Source organism: Theobroma cacao, chromosome 3, assembly GCF_000208745.1.
Source record: "Theobroma cacao cultivar B97-61/B2 chromosome 3, Criollo_cocoa_genome_V2, whole genome shotgun sequence".
Taxonomy (NCBI): Eukaryota; Viridiplantae; Streptophyta; class Magnoliopsida; order Malvales; family Malvaceae; genus Theobroma; species Theobroma cacao.
This window is the reverse complement of record NC_030852.1, coordinates 29,111,276-29,133,246: the sequence shown is the minus strand read 5'-3', so window position 1 is coordinate 29,133,246 and position 21,971 is coordinate 29,111,276. Positions and strand designations below refer to the sequence as shown.

At 39.0% G+C, this 21,971-nt stretch overlaps 4 protein-coding genes across 7 annotated transcripts; 3 read left to right on the top strand and 1 right to left on the bottom strand.

The window, feature by feature from the left end:
- On the top strand, positions 2-3,809 carry LOC18605619 (uncharacterized membrane protein YjcL). 2 transcript variants are annotated; one of them, XM_018117602.1, is made up of 6 exons: positions 108-545; positions 661-887; positions 1,634-1,744; positions 2,496-2,651; positions 2,966-3,207; positions 3,360-3,809. In XM_018117602.1, exons 1-6 carry the CDS (start codon positions 238-240, stop codon positions 3,681-3,683), a joined length of 1,368 nt encoding a protein of 455 aa, XP_017973091.1. In that variant the 5' UTR covers positions 108-237; the 3' UTR covers positions 3,684-3,809. The 2 variants fall into 2 exon arrangements, 1 of the variants encoding a protein (XP_017973091.1); XR_001927132.1 differs by lacking the exon at positions 3,360-3,809 and adding an exon at positions 1,310-1,377 and having other exon boundaries at positions 2-545; positions 661-1,111; positions 2,449-3,058.
- Positions 4,531-8,507, top strand: LOC18605618 (ferric reduction oxidase 4). The gene is made up of 8 exons (XM_018117422.1): positions 4,531-4,880; positions 5,006-5,108; positions 5,216-5,392; positions 5,722-5,956; positions 6,661-6,988; positions 7,078-7,318; positions 7,406-8,115; positions 8,214-8,507. The coding sequence occupies exons 1-8, from the start codon at positions 4,730-4,732 to the stop codon at positions 8,351-8,353; spliced, it is 2,085 nt and encodes a 694-aa protein (XP_017972911.1). The 5' UTR covers positions 4,531-4,729; the 3' UTR covers positions 8,354-8,507.
- On the top strand, positions 10,338-13,853 carry LOC18605617 (ferric reduction oxidase 2). The gene is made up of 7 exons (XM_018117600.1): positions 10,338-10,712; positions 10,807-10,909; positions 10,998-11,192; positions 11,309-11,543; positions 11,967-12,294; positions 12,491-13,549; positions 13,698-13,853. The coding sequence occupies exons 1-7, from the start codon at positions 10,526-10,528 to the stop codon at positions 13,835-13,837; spliced, it is 2,247 nt and encodes a 748-aa protein (XP_017973089.1). The 5' UTR covers positions 10,338-10,525; the 3' UTR covers positions 13,838-13,853.
- On the bottom strand, positions 13,717-20,679 carry LOC18605616. Of its 3 annotated transcripts, none has more exons than XM_018117390.1 (5): positions 18,896-20,679; positions 18,334-18,660; positions 16,069-18,248; positions 14,705-15,984; positions 13,717-13,948 (listed from the first exon to the last, which is right to left on the bottom strand). In XM_018117390.1, exons 2-4 carry the CDS (start codon positions 18,526-18,528, stop codon positions 14,745-14,747), a joined length of 3,615 nt encoding a protein of 1,204 aa, XP_017972879.1. In that variant the 5' UTR covers positions 18,529-18,660; positions 18,896-20,679; the 3' UTR covers positions 13,717-13,948; positions 14,705-14,744. The 3 variants fall into 3 exon arrangements, with proteins under 3 accessions (XP_017972879.1, XP_017972877.1, XP_017972878.1); XM_018117388.1 differs by lacking the exon at positions 13,717-13,948 and having other exon boundaries at positions 14,344-15,984; positions 18,896-18,985; positions 19,164-20,679; XM_018117389.1 differs by lacking the exon at positions 13,717-13,948 and having other exon boundaries at positions 14,344-15,984; positions 18,896-18,985; positions 20,243-20,679.

Genomic DNA, 21,971 nt, shown 5'->3' with positions numbered 1-21,971 from the left:
TTCATGACTTTAAAATTGCATTGGGAAAACGGAATTTTACTTTATCGTTTGACGCTGAAAGATTTAACGAAGCTGTAAGTTCAAAGTGTTAAACTCATTGTACTGTTTGTCTGTTTCGGAAGCTATCCCCGTGTGGGCTCATGCCACGTCCTCGTCCTGCGAAAGGACGATCCTTCTCAATTAGAAAACCGAAAGACAGGGAGAGTAGCGCACACGAGCGTCAACCCTCCACCATTAATGTCGTCTTTCGCCTTATCGTTATCCCTCTGCCCGTTGACGTCACCCCCAACCCCGTCGCTCCGCCTGTCACCTCTCTCTTTCCACCAGGACCTCCTAACTGCTTCAACAGCCCGAAGAGTTCCAAACCTCGCGCTCCCATGTCAAAACACAAGCTCAAACAAACCGCTTCTCTCACCATTGTTAATACCAAAGACCCGTAATGTGGAGGTTCGATCACAGCTTAGATACCCATACCCTATTATTTCTCCTGATGACCACTGGGGCACGTGGACTGCTCTGTTCGTTATCGGTGCTTTTGGTCTCCGGTAATATCCCTCTCCTCTTAACCCTATCGGGATTATTTTTAGTTCAGTTTCTTAATGGATTTGTTAAATTAAGTGTAATTTATGCAAAAAAAAAAAAAATGGAATATTTGTTAAGGTCTGAGGAGACAAAGATTGGAAGTATGGTGAGTGCGGCATTAGTGAGCACATTGGTGGGGCTGGCAGCAAGCAATCTGGGCATAATTCCTTTTGAAGCACCAGCTTATTCTCTTTTCATGGGGTTTTTGCTACCATTGGCTGTTCCTTTGCTCTTGTTTAGAGCAGATTCGCGTCGCGTCATACGCTCAACTGGGACATTGTTGCTCGCTTTCTTGCTTGGATCAGGTTAGTATGACTTGTTAACGATCCCATATTTCCTATAACTATTCACATCTTTTGATCAGAATGCCATTATTTTACTTATGATATTCGAGGATGATCCTCCCACTTGTTCCTGTTCAGTGATGTCCAGGAATGTTATTGAATATTAAAGCTTTTGATTATGGTTACCCTAATAATGATTGATGCCAGCAAGGGGATTGTTTACAGTGCAAAGTGCATGGATTATGGTAATTCAAAATCCTCCTCAGCTTTGGCATTTTAATAATCTTCTATTCTAAAAACTTTAACTAGGCAACAGAGCAAACAGTGTATTTCCATATTTACAGGATGATGATTTACTCTATATTATAATAATTACATGCTTTCCTCCTCTTAATTCAATTGAGTTTACTGCTAAAACAGTGAGCATTGCCTTGTACTTGCAGGTATCAAGTAGTTAATACCCTTTACTAGTTAAGGCTCTGCTTCTTTGAAATCCACTGCCTAAAAACAGGTACTAGCCTTTTACTAGTAACTTACTCCTGCTATAGAAGTTTGGATACTGGCCTAATGAGGATACATTGAGACTTGTGCTTCATTCATGTTCATCCGTGGGTGGGAATTGTAGATCCTTAAATTTGTAGCCTCTATTCTACCCAATTCATTATGTGAATGAATAATAATGGTCACTGGATTTTTTCTTTCATTTAATAGTTCATATAACTTTTAAATGATTCTTGGTAACCCTTGTTTTTTCTTCTGGATGACAGTTTCAACAATAGTTGGAACCCTAGTGGCTTTTCTGATGGTGCCTATGCGATCACTTGGTCCAGATAATTGGAAAATAGCTTCTGCTCTCATGGGTAGTTATATTGGTGGATGTAAGTTGCCTGGAAATGTTTGTGCTTCTTATTCCTAGAGCTCTTTATACAATTGCAAGGAAATGTGACAACTTGACAAATTATACAGCTCCCATTAATGTGGCTTATTTATGCCCACATATATTCATGTGGACTTGCAAGCAATAAAGATTAGAATATCTGAGTCTAGTTTTTGTTGCCTGAGAAATTACGGAGAAGCAATGAAGATAAAGATATAAACTATTGATTGGTATGGACATGTGAATCAACATAGAGACCGATACACTTAATGAAGTCTAAAGCGTGTGTATTGCTCAAAAAGTTACAGATAAAACCATATAAAACTGTTGATATCCTAATAATGGTTTCCCTGAATGTTGAACTTATATTAGCTTATCTTTGACACTAAAAAGGTTGGCCTGAAACTTCAATGTCCCTGAACTTTGAAAAATGTTTGGTGCAAAATAATGTGTTCAAATAGGAGCGTATGCATAAAATGCTGTCCTGCACTTTAATATCTTATTACTGTCTTATCTTGAAGTGCTGCTGTCTTTTGTTTTCAATGGTATGGTACAAATTTAATTTTATTAGTACATTTTTTATATAATTATGGTTGTTCAATACAGGAACAGTGTAATAAAAAGCCATCTTATTCATCTATTTTAACGTCTACTTTGACTGCTGATTACCTTCCTTAAATATGCTTCTCTTTCATCAAAATGCAGTTTGAAGCATGCCTCATAACTGAGCATTTTCTTTTGGAACACTGTAGCTGTTAACTACATTGCAATTTCAGAGGCTCTTGGTGTTTCTCCATCAGTTTTGGCTGCCAGAGTCGCTGTGGACAATGTTATTTGTGCAATATACTTTATGATATTATTTGCATTAGCCTCTAAAGTAGATCCTGAGGCTTCAAAATCAACCAATGGTACATAGCCTCACTCCTTGTTATAATGATATTCTACTATAGATAGAAGCATGCACCAATTCTCCTGGTTCCCTCTTGGAATGGTTAACCACATGTTTACTTCTCTGCTCCAGCACAACAGCTTTGGACAGCTACATTTGCACTAGAAAACAAAATTTAGATTAATTCTCTTTCCTGTTTATCGAGTGTCCTTAAAAGTAATTAATTGCAAACTTGGCATTGATTTTTGTACAAGATTGAAATTAAATATGGATAGATTTTATCATGGTATTGGTGTTAGTATCTTTAGGAGAACCTTTTACTGTTTTTGGCAGATGTTGAAATGAATTTGGATTCTGATTCGGGAGGCAAAATCCCTGTGCTCCAGACAGCTACAGCTCTTGCTATATCCTTTTTGATATGTAAGACTGCATCTTATATTACAAACTTGTTCAAGATTGAAGGGGGCATCCTTCCTGGAGTAACAGCTATTATTGTCATTTTAGCAACTCTATTCCCAACACAGTTTGCTAATCTTGCACCTGCTGGTGATACACTTGCTCTGGCTCTCATACAGGTCTGAATTATATTTTCTAGTTGATTTGCTTCAACTTTATGCAATTGTAGCGTGACTTTATGCATAACAATTCCCTGGGGGATTTTTTTTTTATAAAAAAAATGGAAAGTGAAAACCATCTGAATGGTTTTTACCTGTATTCTTCTTGGCAGGTATTTTTTGCTGTGGTTGGTGCTAATGGGAGCACATGGAATGTTATGAACACAGCACCCAGTACTTTCTTGTTTGCTCTTGTTCAAGTGTCTGTCCATCTTGTGATGATCCTTGGACTTGGAAAGCTACTTCGTTTCGATTTAAAGCTATTACTTCTGGCATCAAATGCCAACATTGGGGGCCCTACTACTGCATGTGGAATGGCCACAGCCAAAGGATGGGGCTCTTTGGTTGTCCCAGGAATCCTTGCGGGGATTTTTGGAATCGCCATTGCAACTTTTCTTGGCATTGGTTTTGGAACAATGGTCCTTAGGAACTTGTAAATATTACTGATCCAACATACTGGTAAATTCCATTCTGTTAAAGATTTGAAACTCCTGTTTGATGAGATCAATCTGTCTTGCATTCATATTGTTGATGAGTTGAAAAGCTTCTTCATTATTTATCCATCTACTATTACGCACTATCGTATAAATCATTAGTTATTATTGTCTTATTGGCCTACCTGATGAAGGCAGACAAGGCCTAGCTAGGGATGAAACCACATTTTTGTTATCAAAATATTTGTTAAGACGACTTTGCCTCCAATCAATTGGCGACGTCAAAATTAATACGATAAATATATAGCAATAACTTGTGGAATTTTTTATACATTGAGAAGCTGCTTGATTTTAGTTTTTGCATGCGTAACAGATAACAAATTGAAAGAGATGAAGCATATTCCCTTCCTATAAATGTAAAGTCTTTTGTAGTTCTTCCTACAATCAGTACTAGCATACCCAAAAATTAAAGTCAACTGTACTTGCGTTGAAAGCACAGATCCCTATAATTAATTCATATATTCCTCCTAAGATCGAGATATCTGCTTGGTTGCTGGTAAATCAGAGCTTAAATTCTCTGGGTTATCATTTTATACCTCAATGAATCTAAACATCACTTTCAGGCCTAAAAGAATTTTAATTACAGGCAAAATAACATATTCTGCTTAATTTGAAATTTATGTACTGCCTCTTCCTTATTATAAGAGTCATAATCGCAGGGGAAAGCGTTGACTTTGTGGAAATCCCAAATCAACGTTATTATATCAAAGAAGTAAACCTTCAAAAAAAATATCAAAGAAGTAACAATGTGCAAAATGTACATCCTCAATACTAGCAAGTGTATGTAAGCATGTTTCATGCTGTTATTTTGGGTACTCTAATTATGATTACGCAGAAAGCTATATGTCAAGTTTTCTTTAAATCCTTTTCGGAAGAGATATGCTAGGGCCAGTGCATATAAATAGAACATCAAAGTTCACTCTTTATTACCACACATACGGTTAAAGCAGCCTGGGTTCATTTCCTGACTTTGAACTAAAGGCGAGAAGATGAGCAGCCACGCAATGATGCGGATGATCTTCCTTGTGGTTTTTCTTGGGTGGTTGACGATTTGGGTTATGTTGCCAACAAAACTTTACAAAAATACATGGAGACCCAAGCTAGATAGCAAGCTCAATTCAACTTATTATGCAGCACAAGGTTGTTGTTTGTTGCTGCTGCTGCTGCTGCTTCTGTTTGATTCTTCTTCTTCTTTTTGATTTTTGCATACATGCGTTGCACCCTTTCCTTCTTCTCATGACTTCATCATCATGACATTTTAACAGGGACAAATCTTTTGCTATTTTCTTTCCCTATGATGTTCATTGCTGCTTTTGGTTGCGCTTATCTCCACTTTCAGAAGAAATCGAGAGCGTCTAACTCCAAAAGGTTGGATTTTCTTTAGACCGTCTTTCAGCACTTCCTTTTTCATCTGTTGTCTTGTTGTACTATTTATGAAGAGAATTAATTTGATCTCTGTTGTTGATTTTTAATAGCTCGGGTGCTGTTGCCTTCTTGAAACGTCCGGTGCTCGTCATGGCTCCCCTTGGAATCGTTTCTGCATTGGATCTCATTTTTTCGGCCATGTTTGTTGCTCTCATGATCTGGTCCCTCGCCAACTACTTGTATGTCAGCTTTGGTCACCTGCACATGGATGGAGTTGGGGAGAAAATGTATGTATGAACACCCCTTTTAATTTGTTTGTTCTATTTAAGCTTGAATTCATCTGTAAACAATGATCTCTTTACATGGCTTTAGTAGGCTTGCATCCTTCTGATGCCTCCATATCTCTTTCTGAATTAATCCCTTACTATGGTTTTCAATATTCACAACAAAAGCAGTTTACATCACAATATGTACACCATTGATTTCAATCTGCTGATCGTTGCAATCTCAAATAATTTGGTCTCTATATAAATCAACTGGCTTTGTTTGGCTGCTTGAGCTCAAGTTTTACGGTTCTTAAGGATTATTGTTGATCAATTATTTTGTACTTTGGCAGATGGCAAGCTAAATTCCGAAGTGTATCATTAAGACTTGGATACATCGGAAACATTTGCTGGGCATTTCTCTTCTTCCCTGTAACAAGAGCATCGTCACTTTTGCCTCTAGTAGGGCTTACCTCAGAGTCCAGCATCAAGTATCATATTTGGCTTGGTCACGTCTCAAACATCCTTTTTGTCGCACATACTATTGGCTTCATTATCTACTGGGCCATGACTGATCAAATGGCTGAGGTATTAGTTAATTTGAACTCAATAAATCATCTCTTTAAAAAAAAAATGAAAAAAAAAAACTTTTTCAAGTTAGCATTCTAGCCTTTAATCCTGATAAACCTATGCCTTCTTTAAGAACTTGTGCTTATCACTTTATCTTCTATTGGGTGTATCTTCTCTGTTGGAGAATAACGTGTTGTCTTTCTTGTTGGAGTGTGGCGAGCAATACAGAGGTGGGGTTTAGATTCCTTTTGCTGTCACACTCTTTTCTCCCCTTTCAAAAGGAAAGATGAGTGGTGCATTTTGCATATCCTGTTCTTATAGAACATTTCCTTTTCCCTTATTTGTTTACGTTCATAGTTAGTGACACGTGTCACTGTTTCCATGAAAAAAGTCGTTCTGCTTTATCAGAAGTGCAAAGAAATTAAAGTGTAAATTCATATTTTTCTTTGGATAGATAAACCGTAATAAGTGATTTTACAGCCATGCAAGAAATCCAATTTAATATATGGTATCGGGCTTTATATGTGGGTTGTGACATTTCAAAAAGTGTTGGGCCATAGAATCCATCATAGGCCCGTGAGGTAGAACTATTGGAGAAAGGCAGGGGCAGTGAACTCAGAGATGCATGTTGTGAGAAAACCTGATTATTAGCATTTAATGTTACGTAAAGACATGAGTGTACATTTGTAGTATGAAGATTGAGTGAAAGATCGGCTGTGCAGATGATTGAATGGAGCAGAACATATGTATCAAATGTAGCTGGAGTGATCGCAATTGTAATTGCAATACCAATGTGGGTGACAAGCATGCCTCGCTTTAGGCGAAAGATGTTTGAAGTGTTCTTCTACACCCACCATCTCTACCTTGTATACATTGTCTTCTATGTGTTGCATGTTGGCGATACCTATTTCTGCATGATCCTCCCTGGAATCTTCCTTTTCCTCATTGATCGATTCTTGAGATTCTTGCAATCCCGACACCGAGCCAGACTATTGTCAGCACGCGTCTTGCCATGTGGCGTCGTTGAACTGAACTTCTGCAAGGCTCCTGGTAATTACCCCTCACTGGTTGATTTTATCCCCCGAAATTCAGCTTAAATACTAGTTTCACTGATTTTTTTTTTCTTTTTGACGTTGCAGGGTTGTATTATAATCCGACCAGCGTCTTATTTGTGAATGTGCCGAGAATTTCCAAGCTGCAGTGGCATCCTTTTACAATAGCTTCCAATTGCAACACGGAACAGGATAAGCTCAGCGTGATCATCAAAAGTGAAGGAAGTTGGTCTCAGAAGTTGTACCAAGAAATCTCTTCCTCTAATTTGGATCATCTTGAAATATCAACTGAAGGACCCTATGGACCTCTTTCAGATCATTTTCTAAGGTCAGTTGGAAGTTGGCAACAGAATGTTACCTACTGAGCTTTGAATTATTTTGGTCATTGAGTTTGATTGGTTTTTTATTTCTACAGGCATGAGTCTTTGGTGTTGGTGTGCGGAGGCAGTGGCATTACTCCTTTTATATCCATAATCCAAGAGATAATTTTCCAAAGCCAGAAGCCTGATTTCAAGGTTCCACGAGTTGTTATGATTTGTGCCTTCAAGCACTCAGCTGACCTTGCCATGCTTGACTTGCTGCTTCCCATCTCTGGTACTCCTGCACAAATTTGCCAATTACAATTGCAGATTGAAGCATATATCACCAGCGAGAAAGATCAGCCAAACGCTGACACCCACGAACCTCTCCAAACAATATGGTTCAAGCCAAGCCCCTTAGACTCACCCATTTCTGCAACACTAGGCCCCAACAATTGGCTATGGCTTGGAGCCGTAATCTCATCATCATTCATTATGTTCCTGCTACTTTTGAGCATTGTGACTGGTTACTACATATATCCTATAGATCACAACACGGGAAAGATCTACCATTTCTCTTATAGAGCACTTTGGGACATGTTCCTTGTTTGTGCTTGCATTTTCGTCGTTTCCAGCTTAGTTTTCCTCTGGCGCAAGAAACAGAATGCATGGGAAATAAACCAAATTCAGAACACAGAAGTACCAACACCAACAACATCACCAGGATCATGGTTTTGTGGTGCAGACAGAGAGCTGGAAAGCCTTCCGCATCAGTCCCTTGTCCAAGCAACCAAGGTGCATTTTGGTTCAAGACCTGATCTCAAGAGTAAGCTGATACTGCTATTACGGCTTTCACATTGACAGTAAAACCAGCTTGGAAGTGATAAATTTGCAGAACTGACAGTTTTTCTCTTAATATTGCAGAAATACTGTTCGACATTAAAGAATCAGACGTAGGGGTTCTTGCATGCGGGCCAAGGAAGATGCGCCACGAGGTTGCAAAAATTTGTGCATCTGGATTGGCAGATAACCTTCAATTTGAATACATTAGCTTCACTTTGTGATACATTTATGATGTTTGCCTAATACTATATAGATTATTATATCCTATAATTTTATCATCCTATAAACTCAACTGTTTTCTCTTGTAACATTTTATTTCTCTTGATGTTAATTTAATAGATAGATTTTGCTAATAAAAATGAATTGTGGTTATTATCGATGAGAATCGTCAAATGAAAATAAAAAAAAAATTGACATAGAATTAAAACAATATTTTTATAATAAAATAATAATTTTTATTAATAGTGATTGAATAAAATATTAAAATATTATAAACTGGTTTTATAGAAGAAAGTTCGGTTAAAGTGGAGAGTGAAGAAGTTACGGATCGAAGAATTTATGATAGAAAAGAATTTGGCAAAAATAATTAAAAGTATGTTTAAATATATTTATACTTGAATTTAAAATTCAAAGAATTCAATAAAAAAAGTATACAAAACTATGTTTTACAAAACATGCGGTCATGTATCAAAATTTGGAGCAAAGAATCATGGCCACATGTCCTTATGCATGGCAAGTAAGGAAACCAAAAGCTGGTAATTAATAGTTTTCATGATGTTTTGACCGAATATTCAGGGAAGAAACGTTGCATGCAAGAATGTCGAGTGGTGCATGGGGGCGGCAAGGAAAAGCTTAGACAAATTAAACATAATAAAAGGAAGCCTTGAGCCTTGAGAATTCCGCCTCCCTTTGAAAATTTCAGCATTCGGCCACACGCTCCCTTAGGCAGCCAAGAGCTTCAACCAATTTCTTCAAGTTTCTCCATCATTTCTACATCTCCAAGAAGTTCAACAACCTTATTTCCATTTTCATTTCTAGTCCTTTCAAAAGCTGCCACTATCGTCATTCACCAAGAAAAAACCCGAGAGCATGCAAGTGTTCTCCAAGAGTAGATGAGTGATGGAATTATGAAGCACTAAAAGGAAGGAAATTTTTCTGCCTTAACTAGATTCTCTCTAGTGTTCCAAGAACACTTGAATTTTCAAAATTTTTATCTTAAAAGCTGGATATTGGAGTTAAAGTGGAGGAAGCCGTATAGGGGGAGAAGATATGTTAAGTGTACTAATAGTCAAGGGGAGTTGAAGTTCCCTTCAAACCGCCCCTTCTTGAAGCTTAGTTCCAAGTTTAAATTTTCAAATGTTGTAATGCAGCCAAGGGATGAAGCAAAGGGCTGATGAGAAACTCCACTAAACGGGAGGTAAAACAGTTCTTAAGCAAATCCAATACCTCATATATAGGGATTGGGATTGGTGTAGACTAGGACACTATGAGTTTTGTGTGAAAAATGAAACACAATAAAAAATATTAAAAATACAAACCTAATTTGCTTATAGAATAGTATAAACTAAACGCCTCCCAATTCCAGACTTAGGCTCTAAAGGAAACTTATGTTAATTATGTTAGAGAAGTTGAAACAGTATTTTTACCTCCAAAATTATGCTTAAGCATTAACCTGACTCATTTAGTACAGTGATTTAGAATATATGACGCAGACTCCAATAAGCATGCCCTTAACACAGTGGCAAACCAACTCAAAATGGTTTGACCAAAGGCAACAAAGAAAAAGGAAACGTCAAAGCAATATAGAGGCGAAACAGACGCTGACGCAGTCCATCAGGCCACAAATAAAGCCAGCATAATTATTCACTCAAGCCTGTCTTTAGGGATCAACGACCAATATTCTACCAATTTCCATCCTCGGACAAAACAAGGACCAACATCAAGTTCTAATAATTGCTTCTTGAAAAGAGAGCAATAATAAGAATCTTGAGTAATTTTGTGAACCTAAAAAGTTTTTAAGTGTTTCTTTGTTTATTTGAGATTTGACCACTAGACAAATTTTAAAAGGAAAATTAACTATTTAAATAAATAAGACAACTGCAATGGAATGAACGCTAAATTCATGGCGTTGCAACGTTCCAACATCAGAAGTCAGCAACTTGGAAAAATACGTTTATTCTTATTTGTACGATATTAATGGACGTATAATTTGGCTTGCAGAGCCATTAATACATGCATTCGTTCTTGATGAACGTGGTACACACGCCTTGCTCCTTACATTATACCCCCCATTTTTTTTTTCTCTTTTTATATATTGTTTGACATTCTTGCTATATAAAGGTAGAATAATCGCTACAATTGGATTATAGGCAGCGTGAGAAGGAGGGGTTCAGATGTTGTCCAAGAAAGTGGTTCCTGAGAACATAATGAAGATGGTTAGAGCAGCCATTAAGCTGTTCTTAGTACTGGTTTTTCTTGCCTACATGGTGCTGTGGATCATGATGCCCACGAATTTATATTTTGAGCATTGGATGCCAGAAATCCGTGCAAAAACAAAGTCAACATACTTTGGAAACCAAGGTATCGAAGAGCAGTTCAGTTTTTCAGAGTCTTCTGTAGTTCGTTTTGTTCTTTTTGAAGTTTTTTTTTTTTTTCTAACTGAGCTTGGATATAGGTGCATCTATGCTGATTTACACATTCCCCATCCTCTTCATTGCTACAATGGGCTGTATTTACCTTCATTTGGGAAAGAAAGATGCTGATCACAACCGCCATAGGTACATCTTCAAGTATTAGTTTCTTTTTCAATAGTGTTTTGTGTCATATACTTGAGTAGTAAACTGCTGGCTGCTGATTTCTTGGGAGCAGAATGGTTCAAACATCGAGGCTTGCCACTTTGAAGCAACCAGCGATCGTGAGAGGTCCTCTCGGTATTGTTTCTTGGATGGAGCTCTCATTTCTAACCATGTTTGTTGCGCTGTTAGTTTGGTCAACCTCTTCCTACTTGAATCATATGTTCGTGCATATCGACCAAATGGCTGCAAAGAGTGGACTGCTAGTGTAAGAATCTTATTCCACTGAATTCTAGCAGTGACAGTGCCTTTTACTTGGCTAAGATAATAAAATTGGTTCCAATTTGGGGAATAATTTGATGACGGTTTCCGTTTTCCTGGCAGGTGGGAGGCTAAGTTGGAAATGTCAGGTCTAGCACTTGGTCTTGTAGGCAACATTTGCCTAGCTTTTCTCTTCTTCCCGGTGACTAGAGGATCATCAGTTTTGCGGCTTATTGGCCTTACCTCAGAAGCAAGTGTCAAGTATCATATTTGGATTGGGCATATAGCTATGACCATTTTCACAGCCCACGGCTTATGTTTCATTATCTTCTGGGCCAAGACAAAGCAGATGTCAGAGGTAAATAACAACATTCTTTTTTACTTTCATAAGTAATGAAATAATCATTTCAATATGAAGATGTAAATAATGTCAAAACCCTCTATGCACAAGAGCGGTCAAGCTAATTACAGGCACCATCAGCCATTCCTGGTTCGAGGATCATACACCTTGAATATCAGAACAACAACCAAATGTGGAGGCTTAGTAACCATTGAAGCATTTTGAGGGGGCTTTAACACGCTCTACTTGATCACATTTTAACATCTTCTACATTTAAACTAATTACAGATCATCTACATTGAACCCAAAGAGTTGGACTTTAGGAATCCACGCATCACCTACACATTTTCCACTTAATAGTTTGAAAAGAATAAATGATCTCTCCATTCGTGTTCTTTTATTTCCTGCAGTTGCAAAGTAGATAATTGTGCTTGCCTGCAGGTGCTTAAATGGGATAAGGTCGATGTTTCAAATGTGGCTGGAGAAATAGCATTGGTCTCTGGATTAGCCATGTGGGCAACAAGCCTCCCCCAAATAAGGCGAAAAATGTTTGAGCTCTTCTATTACACTCATCATCTCTACATTCTCTTCGTTGTCTTCTTCGTCTTCCATGTGGGGTTCTCCTACTCTTGCATCATGCTTCCTGGTTTCTACCTCTTCCTCATAGATCGATGTCTAAGATTCTTACAATCCCAACAAAGGATTAGCTTGGTTTCAGCACGTATATTACCATGTGAAACTGTTGAGTTGAACTTCTCCAAAAGCCCAGGTAAGTTAAAACTTTTTACTCACACGTGACTTTCTGCCGGTTGCCTAAAATAGTTATTTTTCCAGTTTCAGAGAAAAAGCTGTACTGGTATCATAGATGGGACCTTTGAGTTTTAACTCTTTTCGTTACTTGAAAAGAAAAAGAAAGGAGAAAAACCTCGGATGATTGACTCTCTTTTTGTTTATTCTGGTATCAGAATTGAGTTACACTCCTACAAGCATGGTTTTTGTAAATGTGCGTGGCATTTCCAAGCTGCAGTGGCATCCTTTTACAATTACCTCCAGCAGCAATATGAATCCCGACAAGCTGAGCATTGTCATCAAAAGTGAAGGAAGTTGGTCTTCTGAGTTGTACCAGAAGCTGTCATCCCCTTCACCTATAGATCACCTTGAGGTCTGCATTGAAGGACCTTATGGGCCTGCTTCAACTCCTTTTCTAAGGTACTTAGCAAAAAAAAATGAGCTCTGCCCCTGTTTTTGCAGCGATAAATCTGATAAAGCCTTTGTGCCCACTTCTTACCAAGCAAACAATAACATGTTCTACATGCGCTGCAGGCATGACACACTCGTGATGCTGAGTGGAGGTAGCGGCTTTACTCCTTTGATCTCAATTATCCGAGAGCTCCTCTTTAAGGCCAGTAGCAGTAGTGACAGGATTCCGCAGATTTTCCTCATATGCGCATTCAAGAAATCTGTAGATCTTACCATGTTAGAATTGCTACTCCCAGTTTCAGGCGCCACGGTAGATATTTCCTGCTTAAAATTGCAGATTGAAGCTTATGTAACAAGAGATAAAGAGCCAGCTACAGATAACCGCAGGCCCCTGCAAAATGTATGGTTCAAGCCTAATGCATTAGATGCACCAGTTTCTGCAATTTTAGGCCCAAATAGCTGGCTCTGGTTTGGAGTGATAATATCATCTTCGTTTGTCATCTTTCTTCTTCTCCTTGGCATTCTAACACGATACTATATATACCCAATTGACCATAATACTGGTATGATATACGCTGGCTCAGCAAGAGCTGCTCTAAACATGTTATTCCTATGCACCGCCATAGCCATGACGGTAACTGCTGTTTTTCTCTGGAGCAAGAAACAGAACGGCAAGGGGACGAGACAGATCCAAAGCATGGATACTCCACCCAAGACATCCCCAGCATGGTTTCACAATGCTGACAGAGAACTAGAAAGCCTTCCGCACCAGTCTTTACTCCAAGCGACCAAGGTCCATTATGGTGAAAGACCTGACTTAAAAAGTAGGTTAATTTTCTTTACGGTTCTCTCCATAAAGTTACAAGGAAACTTGGCCCACATATAGCAATATGTATGGCTATGAATATAGCATCCTATACATATTTGGCATATTCTAAATTGCTTGACACTTCTATGTTCTGTTTGTGGCAGAGATATTGTTTGAGCGCAAGGGAACCAGCGTTGGTGTTATTGTAAGTGGACCGAGAGAAATGCGACAAGAAGTGGCTGCAATCTGTTCTTCTGGTTTGGCAGATAACTTGCATTTTGAGTCGATTAGCTTCGTCTGGTGACCAGAAGGAAGAGCCGTCCCTACTTTTATCTTTATGCGCCTCTTCGGGCCATTAAATCCAACTGTCAGTCTATGTAATCCCACGAGGTAAATCATACATTTCTGTTTATATCTGTAACATCAGAAGGATTTCGATTCAGTGTCAATGTAAATTTGATGGGTTGCAATTTTTACCATTTCTAACATTAACCCTCCACGATTAACTTAACAGTTTTTAAAACCTACAATACAAATAAGCCTTAGTTGACAAGATTACCTTGTGGTATGGAGGAGCTATGCAGATTTCAGATGAAGATCTAATTAAAATTTAGTTCCCTTTTTCCAGGGTTTTACGAGCTACTAATAAAGCAATGGACGGGTAAAGTATTGATGCGACGAGGTTTGTAAGATGAACTATTTTAGAAAAATGTGATATAGTTATCCTGACATAGTTACTTTTCAAGTTGAGCAATCAGCATAAATGAGCTCTAAAACGATTACCTATCTTTAACAGCCGAGACACAGAAAAGACGAAATGGCAAAAGCCTTTAAAATTAAATTGAAGCATTGCACCCAAAAAAAAGAAAAAAGGAAACCTTAATTTCGACTTAACCATTATACCTTAATTGCCTCGCATACAGAGGTGGCGACAACCTTCTAGGCAAGAAGAAAATGACCATTAAAAGGTGTAAAGAGGAAACTGTAGAAAATGAACACCAAACCTAAGAGGAGAAAAAATTTTCTTTGCTAAGGGAGGCTACCAACCAAAAAATCAGACACAACTAAGATGCATCCTGCCCAATAAATGGAAATGATAAAAGCAGAAAAAAAAACATCTCCCATCCACCGGCAAATACAGCCAGACTAGGTAAAGGAGAAAGAGATATACCTCTTCCAAGTTACACATCTCCCTTTCCAACCACATCCTCTCACGGTTGTTGCATCTTAAATGACCTATCTTCACTAGCTGTCCTAGGTGCATCATCAGGCCTCCTAGATGAGACCCCAATTGCATTAGTCACAGTTAAAGAGTTATTAGCCACATATGAATCTTCTGCATTATACCGAAACCGCCGGACTGCACCATCGGTATCATACCGCCTCACTCGATGAATCATCTCATATCTGCTGCCATGTTTATCATCATCACTGCCTTCATATTTACATCCTTTACCACCACCAGCCATATCAGGAAATCTTCTGGGTCGAATCATGTGTCTGAAGTAATCATCTGAATTCGATCTCCGAATTGGGTGCCCTTGATCTAACCTTTGGCCCTGCCGAAACATCCTCACAGGTGATTTCCGGCCCCTAAAATGGTCTAAGCCAGCATTTCGATCCTCAAACATCCTGGAATTTCGCTGTGGTGAAATCCGACTTCTTGGTGGGGAAATAAACTCCTCTCCATAATCTGCTGCAAAACGCTTTGGAAATGGCAACCTCACCCTATCTACTCTAGCATCAGACCTAAAATCTGGTGACCTGCTGCGACGTCTTGAACCCTCATTTCGATCCCTTGGCAATAACCAACCAATGGGAGAGCGGCTCCTTGATCTTGACCGAGTTTTCTTGTAAGGTAAAGTATAATGAGGTCTACCATGGGGGGAAATGCTTCTTTCTCTCCTGCCTAGACGATGTGGCATGCGACTAAAATATTCTGTGCCATCATCAGGAATATGCCTGAGATATTCATCTCTGATGCCTCTACTAAACCCCTGTGGGTATCTTCTAAACCTAGTCCGATCAGGACTAGTATCTCTTACAGTTGCCATTCTTGTATGCATACCATAGGAATCATCTCTTTCGACTGGTGATCTCCTTCTAAAGAGAGGTCTATACAAACCATTGGAGGAGCCCATATATTGCCTGTTAATGCGGTTGTCAGGTCTTGCAACACCAGTAGCTTCTGAAGATGCTTGGTCTGTGGCCATCGGATATCCACGGCTCTCCACAACACTTTTTGGTCTGGGGCGCCCAAAATTGTAAGGACCATGATAAATAGGTGAATTCTGCCGTTTAGAATCCCAATAACTAGCTGAAGGATTGAAATAGTGACCACCTACTGGGCTTCTGCCACGCATATGTGAAGCAGATCTATCCCTGCCCATGAATTTGTCAGAACCAGCCTCCCTCTCAGCTCGAGGAAACGAACCATCAAAATTGTCAGACCTGTAATATTAGAATAATCAGCAATTACACAAAAAGCTAGAAATGTACATCAAAGTTAATAGACAATGGATCAAAAAAGTTCACCTGCTTCTATGGACAGCATCAGAGGATAATGATCCTTCAACACGGGAAAGCAACTCCCTTTTCGTTACCTTAAAATCATAATCTCTGACATTAGACCCATCCAAGCAATCGGTTTTCTTTGTTTCACCATCAGACACTTCCACAGTTCTCAACTTTAAGCTCACTGAATTTTCCCTCAAAGCATCTCCAGTTTCGCAATATTTAAAATTTCCAGTTACATCAGGACTTGACCCTCTTTCTGCCTGTAATTTCTTCTCACCACTCTCAGCTTCCAAGCCAAATGATCTTTCTTCCTCAAATTCAGTGTCATAGTCCACCTGTTCGGCTTCCTCCCAACAGTGAACATCTGATTCCCTCAACTCCCCATCCTCAAACTGTGAATCATAACCAGCCTGAACTTCTGAGTGGGTTCCGATTCCAACTGTCAATACCTTATCTTGAGAAACAGCAGAGTCATGGCTTTCATTAGAAAGATCATTCAGGTTGGCCTTATCCAAGCAGCTTGTAGGACCATTAACATAATTTCTACATGCCTCATGAGCAGAAAACTCACCAGCTCCTGAAGTAGCAACAAAATTTCTGGAAGACTTTTGCAACAGTGCCTCAGACCTAACATGAGTATCAGAATCAGTTTGAGCAGTATACGTTGAAGAAGCTCCATCAGTTCGGTCCATAGCCTCCACAATATAATCATCCGATATGGACATATCTTCAGACTTTGGTGAAGGATGGCATGTGTCCATCTCCTCTGTCCCATTTGCATGCTCATCTTCAGGGGGTTCTAGAGGTCGAGGATTATCCAGGTCCTGAGCAAAACTTTTAACATCATGCAAGCCAGAATCTATTCCATGATCCTTATCATCTTCATTAACACTGGTTTTCTGAACGTCATTAGCAACCGTCTCTAAAACTGGTACATAGGGAGAAGCAACATCAGACTCCTCGACCTGAGCATTTTCTCCACGAACAGTTTTGCCCACCTCTGCCTCAGAAATACACCCTACTGTGATCAGCTCAATATTATGAGTTGAAAATGATGTTTCTCGGTTTCCCTCAGACCCAGGTGTGCTCTTATCCAATCCAGGAAGAGGAGAATGACTTAGGCATTGATCCATGTTTCCTGCCTCAGTGGGGGCATTTGTCTCAGCAGCAGCACAGATCAAGGAATTCTCAGCATCAACCACTGGCACTGGAACATGTTCAGTTTTATTCTCAATGGAGCCAGAGCATCCTTCAGATTCCTGTTTCTCTCCACTCAAATCATCAGTTCCAACAGGCATGATTTTCAAGTCTGAAGTCATCTTGTTACACTCGTCGTTGCCATCAACATCAGATGAAACCACTCTGTTCATAGTATCATTTTCGATATCTTGAGGTTCCTTAGTCTGCAGCTCTTCACTTCTCACAGATGTATTATCCACAGCATCCTTTTGAGAATCAATATTCCCACCATCACAAGGCCAAGCATCCATTGAAAGATTTAAATCCCAGAGTAACCTATCATCTGGCAAGGGGATGGACCTTCCTGCTGTTGGGTTATCCCTATCTCCAAGAGATTCATGCAAAGCAGCAGAAGAATTATCCTGGGAAGATGAACCCTCAGTTTTACCTTCCATTACTGAAACTTTTGGGGAGCAACAAGCTGTCTGCAAAGCAGCAGAAGAATTATCCTGGGAAGATGAACCCTCAGTTTTACCTTCATTTACCGAATCTTTTGGGGAGCAACAAGGTGTCTCCAATGAAGCAGTAGTTTCTTCCAAAGGTATTGCAGAAGCTGAAGACTCAATTCTCTCTTGTGTTGATGCTTCTAGTAACGTATTTCCCTCATTTTCAGTAACATCATCTCCCATACTATCACTGCAAGCAGCAGCTGCAAGTATTTCAATCCCTGAGAAATCCTCGACATCATTTATTACCTCTGAAAACTTCCCATCATCAACAGCAACAGTTGACTTGGTCAAAATATCAGTTTTCTTGAGCCGTCGCCTCTGAGCTGAATTTGAACCAGAATTTTTACCTGATGCAGATTGAAAATCTACATCCTGTCCAGAGGCTTCAAGGTGCAGCAAAGGGGTCAGTGGTGGTGGAGGTGATGTAGACCGGAACATAAATCTTCTTTTCTTAATTGGCACCTGCTCTACTTTGTCACTAAAGCGCCGTCCTAAAACATCCACACCAAGCTGCTAATAGAAAAGCAGAGAATTAGTTAAAACAAACAAGAGCAAATGAGGGTAGTTTTATAAGCACAAAAGAATGCAATTTAACCTTCTCAGACTCAGAAACTGTAACATCCTCCGCTGTTCTGGCATTTTTATCAGCTAGCCCCATTCCCATCGTCAAGTTTTTTGCACCCAGTTTCCTTGTACGCCTGGTGCCACTCCTATTCCCCTTCGACACTGTCTTCCAAGTCAAGTCTGGGTTTATAAAACTTGTAAGTTCCAGACCTACTGTGCTCATCATGCCTGCAGACACAGACCCTATCCCATCAACTAATGGTCTACCACGACAAGTCTTGCAGGATGCCGTGGCTTCTTGCTTCCTACTTGACACCAGAGGAGAAGAGAAACTCCTGGGGCAAGTACAAATACCGCTCTGCAAAAAATTAAAACAAAGCTCCAATCAAATCTGCATCCATGCTACAAATGACATTAAATACACATGCTGACACATAAAAAAATTATCAGCAAAATTATCATAAATGGAATATGTATAAAATAAATATGTGAAGTGATGCGGACTATTATTATGAAGTTATGTAGTTTTTAAGTCCTTCGCTCTCAAAATTTTGCCTTTTTGTGTAATAACATAACAAGGCCTAGATACTTACAGTAAAATGGGTTCCTCCAATCTTGTCAGATATTTAACAGATCAGATTGCTATATAGAGATCACTTTACAACTCAAGCCTTCAACGCGTACTGCCAGTAAAATAACAACATCCAAGAACAAGATCAGCCTTATATACAAACAAAAAAAAAGGGGGACAAATAAACAAGCTTAAAACATCCAATCCACTAAATAAAAGAGATTCATCAGTTTATTGAGCCCCAAAGCTGCTAACAAGGCTACCAGCATATGCCTCCAAAGGTCATTTACCTTGAGGCAGATAATCCTGACTTGAAGTCCAGGAAAACTTCCCTCAATTGAGAATGTAACTTTGGATAAAGTTTGTTCCTAATGCTTCGAATCAGGATTCTTTTGCGAACAACAAAACCTATACAGTAAAGGTATCAACATCAAAACAGGTAGAGCTACAGATTTAACAAACTGTGTTCTTTGCTAAGCATTATTTCCACATAATTACTTCCAGCAATAACAGATATACAGTTGTTTCAATCTATGCCTAAAAAGACATGGCAGCCAAGCTGCTTCATGTCAAAACCATCTGCCCGCACCCTGACCATGGGCCAAAACATCAGCAAAGATCTCCTAGTCCCCCTTCACAGGACAAACAAAATTCTCCCCTTCAATTGTTCTAAACCTCTTTTCTGCAGCTATGGAGTTTTGATTTTCACAAACAAGCACACGAGGCTCCTTAAATCAGAAAATATAACCCAAAACCCATAGATCCAAATCATATAAACATGAAATACCAAATTCATGAGAAGATAAACACGTCAGCAACGCATAGGCAAGCAATCATCATCATAGCAACTGATAATAAAAACAAACACCCTAAAAATTTCTATCTAATCAATCTATCGCAGCAACAAGACAGCTCCCAGAAATTGTCTCTAGTTCTTGATTTGCCAAGCAGCTAGGTTGATTATACAAATAGCCTAATTCTTGAAGCCTATTATTGGGACCAGAGCAATGGTGACGCCTATTTTTATGCAATAAAAACTCCTTTTCAAAAAGCTCCTGCAGCTAACGATGCCGAGAGCTTCATGGACAAAAATCTCCGGCAGTGACGAAGAAAAGTTTAATCAATTCAATGCCGCCTATGCCTAAGGTTGATCTAGAAGAATCCGAACAAGAAATCGCCTTCTCTTCAACAAGTTTCTTCAATGAATTCTTCCAAAAAACCCCAAATCTGCTCATCCTTTGATTAAGATTCTTTGAGATCTGACCAAAGCCGAATCCGATGGGGGACTCCACTGCTTTAATTTTTTTTGAAGAAGGGAAAAACAACCACAAACAAAGCGTAGAAATTCAAAATCTAGGGTTTTCAATACCTGTCTTTTCTTTCAAAAAATCAAATCAAAAATAACAATCGCCTCCGCCAAATTTGATGATTGTCGAAATCCTTTGCCAGATATAAATCACAAACCGATCGCATCCAAAACAAATCCCCTCAAAACTCCATCGTCGGTTCCGATTCTTCTCTCCTTTTTGTTGTTGTTAGACAGTTAAAGAAGATCAGGAAGAACGCGGCTTTACCAAATAAATAATGACCGTCCGATTGTCGGACCGCACAACGGCAATCTGGACCTTCTCTCTTCCGATTATTCAATCTTCTTCTTCTGGTTGGGGTGGCGCCTAGCTTCTTCCCTGTTTGGATCAACACTGAAGATGCCCTATCACCAAGTATTTAAGATGAACTTTGTGCCGATTATGTCCTTGTCTTTTGACCTGTTCTGTCGAGAATACCCTTGGAGGAGTCTCACAATTTGAGTCCTTGCCAACAATGGAATTCCTAATATAAAATAATAAAAATAAACAAATAAAAAAAAGCAAAAGATAAATTAAAATTCTGGAAGTCTCGATTTGGGTGCTTACACAGCAAAGAGCCCAACAACAAAGTCAATAGTCAAATAGTGACCAATCAAGGCCGCGATTTATTGAGATGAAACATTTATCCTTGGGCACCGCATTTACCCAAATTTTCGTTTTCCCCTTAGAATTCTTTTTTTCTATCCTTTTCTTATTTTTATAACCATCAACTCTTTCTATATTTACAGGCAACTCCCATCGTTTATTCTTCAACCAAAACAACTTAATTAAAATTGCTAACGACCACAACAATTTCTTTTTTTTTGGAATTAAATCTCTTTGTAAAAGTGAACTACTCTATTTATCAAAATATCAACAACTACAAATTTGGTCTACGATGAATTCTTGACATAAAGGATGTAAATGTAAAGCGAACTCTGATTTGCATCAACTATTCCTTTTTGCAGGATGACAAAATATATCAGATAAAACAAGGGTGCTTCTAATATAAAAATCTCAATTGCAGATGAACTTCGTAGTTGAATTTGTACCCAACATGATGCAAACACAAGTCAATAAAGGAGATTGAAGAACTAATATATATATATATATTATATTAATTATATCACACTACTATGGATTAATTTCAGTCAATTAAAATAACAATAAGATTAAGGGTTTATTTTGCAAGTGAGACAAGAAAAAAATGTAATTAAGGAAAGAAGCTTTTGGCTTTTGCAATGCGACATCCTAATTTTATGGTAAATTAATAATTTCGATACCTTCCTTTTTATTAGGGTCAAAATTTTGGGCTTCCCACCTTTCCCTGCGCGAAACCGCGTGACTTTTATTCCACGGAAAGAACCCCACCCTCTCTCAAGTAAGGAACCCCGACAGGCCACCAAAGTCAAAAGATTCCCCCCTTGCCTCTTGTCAATTGCAAGTTACACACGTCCAATTGCATCTTAGCCTTCCACGTCAGGAGCGGGCCCTACACAATTGTGCATTCTACGGCCCTGATGCAACCGTGAGTGCGTTTGTGATTAGAGAAGAACCCACCACCTTCTGCTTTCAAACACCAAAGGCCCCGGCAAAGAGTGAAGCCGTTATACGTGTTCAGAGGTCCTTGATAGCAACACTTGCTGAAATTACTCCTCCCCATATTACTCTTTATTTTATTTATTTGGAGGTGCGACCCCCCTCCTTTCACAATTTTCCATTTCTATCCCACTTTTTTTGTAACCCTTTCTT

Excerpts from the sequence above, each read along its gene's own strand:
- LOC18605619 (XM_018117602.1), top strand. The coding sequence starts at position 238 with ATGTCGTCTTTCGCCTTATCGTTATCCCTCTGCCCGTTGACGTCACCC. Across the intron at positions 2,652-2,965 it reads GGCTTCAAAATCAACCAATG|ATGTTGAAATGAATTTGGAT; the intron begins GTACATAGCCTC and ends TGTTTTTGGCAG. Across the intron at positions 3,208-3,359 it reads TTGCTCTGGCTCTCATACAG|GTATTTTTTGCTGTGGTTGG; the intron begins GTCTGAATTATA and ends TCTTCTTGGCAG.
- LOC18605618 (XM_018117422.1), top strand. The coding sequence starts at position 4,730 with ATGAGCAGCCACGCAATGATGCGGATGATCTTCCTTGTGGTTTTTCTT. Across the intron at positions 4,881-5,005 it reads AACTTATTATGCAGCACAAG|GGACAAATCTTTTGCTATTT; the intron begins GTTGTTGTTTGT and ends ACATTTTAACAG. Across the intron at positions 8,116-8,213 it reads TTCAAGACCTGATCTCAAGA|AAATACTGTTCGACATTAAA; the intron begins GTAAGCTGATAC and ends TTAATATTGCAG.
- LOC18605617 (XM_018117600.1), top strand. The coding sequence starts at position 10,526 with ATGTTGTCCAAGAAAGTGGTTCCTGAGAACATAATGAAGATGGTTAGA. Across the intron at positions 11,193-11,308 it reads GCAAAGAGTGGACTGCTAGT|GTGGGAGGCTAAGTTGGAAA; the intron begins GTAAGAATCTTA and ends TTTTCCTGGCAG. Across the intron at positions 12,295-12,490 it reads GAACTTCTCCAAAAGCCCAG|AATTGAGTTACACTCCTACA; the intron begins GTAAGTTAAAAC and ends TTCTGGTATCAG.
- LOC18605616 (XM_018117390.1), bottom strand. The coding sequence starts at position 18,528 with ATGATGAGCACAGTAGGTCTGGAACTTACAAGTTTTATAAACCCAGAC. Across the intron at positions 18,249-18,333 it reads CAGTTTCTGAGTCTGAGAAG|CTTGGTGTGGATGTTTTAGG; the intron begins GTTAAATTGCAT and ends TTCTATTAGCAG. Across the intron at positions 15,985-16,068 it reads GATGCTGTCCATAGAAGCAG|GTCTGACAATTTTGATGGTT; the intron begins GTGAACTTTTTT and ends CTAATATTACAG.